This window comes from Musa acuminata, chromosome BXJ1-9, assembly GCF_036884655.1.
Source record: "Musa acuminata AAA Group cultivar baxijiao chromosome BXJ1-9, Cavendish_Baxijiao_AAA, whole genome shotgun sequence".
NCBI lineage: Eukaryota > Viridiplantae > Streptophyta > Magnoliopsida > Zingiberales > Musaceae > Musa > Musa acuminata.
The window spans coordinates 40,138,760-40,143,238 of NC_088335.1; the positions used below are offsets into that span (position 1 = coordinate 40,138,760).

Here is a 4,479-nt window from a genome sequence, read left to right on the forward strand (position 1 = left end):
TCACATCTTGAATTTTTTTTTTATAGGATTACAATATCTTTCCATAGGTACATCGAGAGCCAAGTAATTAAATATTATTTAATAATATACATAAATAATAAATATTTATTATTATTTATTTATTTATAAAATATAAATTAAAAATAGTCATGGGTTTTATTGAGAAATATATTACTGTCCACTCAATAATAATGACCAACTGGATCTACCTAGCATTAGAGAAAGGTCTCATCTCCATTGAAATCCGATGGAGAGATGATATTTCATGGCAACAAAGAGTCAGTAAAGTAAAATATCAATGTTAATGTTCAAATAAATCATATAGAATGATTCAAATATATTCGAAAGTTATAGATGAATCTCCACATGAATTATCGCCTTTGTTCACATGAATTATTGCCTTCGTTCACATGAATTATCGCATGACATAGGTTCCATGGACATTCAAATTACACCACGTATTTTGGCTGGTCCACATTCCAAATATCTTCACTTGACTCTCAAATGAGACATAGCTATCATCATAAATGTAATGATGAATAGAGGCCACATGCATTGACCTTGTTGATTTGGATCAGCTTTGATCGAGGAATGAGATGTGATGAATCATACATTTCAATCCACATCGACGATAGAAGTTGGTTTCTACGGTTCATGTCACGCTACATGCAAATGGCTAAAAATGTTCTTCTATATTTAGGCTATTGCATTTTGATACCAACATTTAGCTCATATAGTACTTGCGGTGGAGCCTCACCCCTTCCATCGTTCTTTAAGACTTTCTCGATGCAATGCAATACAGAAAAATCCAATTCACGGATAGCTACTACCGCTAGTATTATATTACAGCATATATATGACTCATGCCTTCAGATTTGGAGCTTTGAAGAGCAACAAGGTTACGTACTCCTCAAGCATGGGCAGCTTATGCTCCTCATTGTAGCTGTACATCAACTTCACCATGCGTGCCGTGTTGAGGCATGCTGTTACAAAGTCCTGAGAGAAGGAGCTCGATGAGAAGCTTTCTTTATTGAGTTCTTCCCATGCTTTACATATCATCTGCATCACATGTTCTCGTGCACTTTCGACGGAGCACTGTGGGTTCTCTTTCATGAAGCACTCCAAGTATGACCCATCAAATCCTTCTTGTTTCTCGTCCTAAAACACAGTAGCAAATTCCTCCATCTCATGTTATAACGAGAAGCAACGTTAAGTTTGTGGAAACTAGACATCAGTTCTGTATACCTTGGCACTTCCCAGATCATCCCACAGTCGAAGAATTGTTGCAGGAGATGATATCAGGTTGGGATAACTTTCTGCAGAATCCATCGCACCTCCTCCCAAAAGAAAGTTTAAGTGTGTCAACACAAGCGGCACGCCGCAGCTGATGACGCCGTTCCTCAGGTAGTCATCCGCAGGTGGGACATGACCCCTCGCAAACCACATTGCTTCCCTCATAAATGCATTGCTTAATTCAATCCACTGCAAATTATGAATACAAGCTTCATGTCATTAAGAAGAATAATATTCAAATAATAAAAAGAAAAATGTTTGTGAATCATAATACCGATTTCTTTAGGATGTTGATTGGGTTCCACCCATGCTCCTCAAAGATCATTTCTGCAATCTCATTAGTGGTCTTGTACAGTGCGTCGTAGCATATTCTCATGTAACATGGAAGCAAATCGATGGCGGACACTTCCCATCTGTAAATTTGATGTGACAAAAGTGTAACTCTACGTCCGTTGATTTCAAGACATACATAAATGCATGAGAAGACTGAAACGCTTACTTATTGATGGCATCCGTGAAGAGACGAAGCTCATCGAGTGATCCTTTTAGGTCGAAGATGTCATCGATAAGATAGACGACGGCGATGACTTTGGTCAAGGCAAGTCTGTGTTGGGAGAACTTGGGATCGGGAAGGCTGGTCATTGACCACACGTACCACTTCAAGGATTGGTCTCGGGCAAACCTTAGATCTTGTGATAACCCGGTGTTTCTCCACCAACTATAACACATCAAGGGAGAAAGGAACCAATTACCAACGACGAGACATGTGAATGGGACACATGAACCGATCGACTTTGACAAAGAGATATAAAAGAAGGATTATAGAAACTAAATTTAACATTTCCAAACAAAAAAGGATATGTTATATGTACGAGAATAAATGGATATACGAAGGATATGCTATATAAGATTTCCAAAAAAAAAAAGGATCTGTTATATGTATGAGAAAAATAAAAAGGATAGATTTGGACCGGATATTGGACGTTGTCGGCAATGATGAAGCTCAATAAAGGAAAAGCTCATTGGTTTGAGCCTTGTTCATATGATAATTTGCAGTGTATAAAGCAATCCGATAACCAATCTGTTTTATCATTTGGGTATGATTTATGGACTAGCTTTTTGCTTGATTATTATTTTTTGCATGTCCTGAAAACTATGATGATGAATCTATTATCCATTTCTGCGATAAGTTTTCTTATGGACCAATCCTCATTAGACTCTTATATAAGACTTTATTTCATGTTTGTTATATACAACACAAAAAAAATAAAATAAAAGAAACACCACACACTTAACGTGTCTGTATTAAAAAAATTACCTTGTCATTTCTTGCAACTCCTGTTTATGCAAAGACTGAATCAGAATGAAATCCATCCTGGCTAGTTCTTGAATGATTCTTCTCATTCCTTTGTCTTGATGGTGATGATCAAGATATTGCCTGGCTTTATACCTCTGCAAACTCATATGATATGGATAATCCAATGTCTGCTGAATGAATCTGGCATCGTCTGATTCCAAGCATGCCATGGAAGATTTAAGATGCTCACTTGCAAACGTGTTGGCTCTGTAAAGTATTTCTTCACCGGTGTTCAAATAGGATGCTTCATACAAGTTTACCATTCCATCGATCTCTTTCCCAAGGGATGTCGAGAAGTTTCCTTTGCCATCCAAGAAGATAGAAAATATATCTAAAAGGGAAAAAAGGATTTTAGCATAGTCTAATTTTGCAACATGTGTTGTATTATGAAAATGATGAGAATCCTAATATCTAACTTCTCCAATTATTTTTGCATTTCATTGTCAAATGATGACATCTTTAGAGATGATTTCTAAGTAGAAAAAATCAGTTATTACATGATAAAAATTTATTATTATTATTATTTATCATAATTATTGATAAATAACAAAAGAGTATCAGGAAAACTTACTAGAAGATATAGGGTGCCGAGCTTGTCGTAATAATCGAAATAAAAGAGTAACTTTCACAAAGTTGTGTATACCATCATCGATAATACTGAAATGATTATTACATAAGGAATCTATTTTTGATTTGATCTCTTCACTGAAACGATAGTCAATGCCTAATCTCTGAAGGAAATCAATCATTAACATTGTATCTAATTGATCCTTGGTCTCGTGGAATACCCTTCTCACTTCCTCTAAACAATTCTTATGCCTATGACATACAAGCTCCTGCATCATAAAATACAAAACAAAGTGAGAGACATATCAATCGCACAAATCCTAAGTTGTCTCTAAATTTAGATTAAGATGCTATGTGTGAAAACACTAATCAACATGTTTATCTATCATATCATCATATTTTGGTTGTTGTTGCACTGTAGGACCGTTCCTTTCATTTCAAGTCATACAAAACGAATAATTCTGATGTTGACGTTTTGCTTAGAAATAAGAAATGCTAGTATCACGGTAAACGAATTCTTGTGTTATTTTCTGATGTAGATTAGATATTCCACAAATCATATCCTTTTCCACTCTACATGGTTATAGATGGATACTAGATTTATAATCCTATTCTTCAATACAATTAAATATATGAATACTCTTCATCACGGACAAATAAGTTAGATAATAGTCGTCGAAACTTTCCAACCTTGATATGTGAATAAACAAACACCGAAACATATTAATTAATTAATTAATTAATTATATATATATATATATATATATATATATATATATATATATATATATATATATATATATATATATATATATATATATAAAATATGTGTGCGAGAAAGAGAGAGAGAACATAAGACACTGACTTCATAATCCTTGGGTGTTGTAGTCTCCACCAGCAGCTGTTGTTTGGGACGTAGATGAGGAGGAGGAAGACGAACGTTCGAGGAGAAGGAGATGGGGGCGGCGCCGCCCCTGTTGGTGTGCAAGGAGCAGAACCACTGGGGACGATGGAGGGTGGACATGGAGCCTTGAAGCACTGCAGAGATGATGAGGCTTCTGCGTCGTCACCATGTCTGTTGCTTTGGGTTGTGTCGCATTTATAGTGAAGCTAAACTCCAGGCACCTATCTAAGAAAACGACAAACTACCAGGAGCCAAGAAAGCATCAGGAGTAGTTGAACATTTATGTCTGTCGTGCAACACGAGAGGGCTTAAGCGGAAGAGAGCAAGAGGAGGAAGACAATAAAGACCCCTTACGCTG

At 36.1% G+C, this 4,479-nt stretch overlaps 1 protein-coding gene across 1 annotated transcript; it reads right to left on the reverse strand.

Moving 5' to 3' along the window:
* Positions 1-673: 673 nt before the first annotated feature.
* Positions 674-4,273, reverse strand: LOC103998578 ((3S,6E)-nerolidol synthase 1-like). Its single transcript, XM_009420079.3, has 7 exons — positions 4,083-4,273; positions 3,222-3,486; positions 2,612-2,981; positions 1,793-2,011; positions 1,568-1,706; positions 1,246-1,482; positions 674-1,158 (listed from the first exon to the last, which is right to left on the reverse strand). The coding sequence occupies exons 1-7, from the start codon at positions 4,239-4,241 to the stop codon at positions 862-864; spliced, it is 1,686 nt and encodes a 561-aa protein (XP_009418354.3). The 5' UTR covers positions 4,242-4,273; the 3' UTR covers positions 674-861.
* Between the last annotated feature and the right edge of the window lie 206 nt (positions 4,274-4,479).

Bases quoted from the DNA above. Each gene is read 5' to 3' on its own strand.
- LOC103998578 (XM_009420079.3), bottom strand. From the start codon at position 4,241: ATGTCCACCCTCCATCGTCCCCAGTGGTTCTGCTCCTTGCACACCAAC. The intron at 3,487-4,082 runs GTCAGTGTCTTA...TTTATGATGCAG, and splicing joins CAACACCCAAGGATTATGAA to GAGCTTGTATGTCATAGGCA. The intron at 1,707-1,792 runs GTAAGCGTTTCA...TCAAATTTACAG, and splicing joins TTCACGGATGCCATCAATAA to ATGGGAAGTGTCCGCCATCG.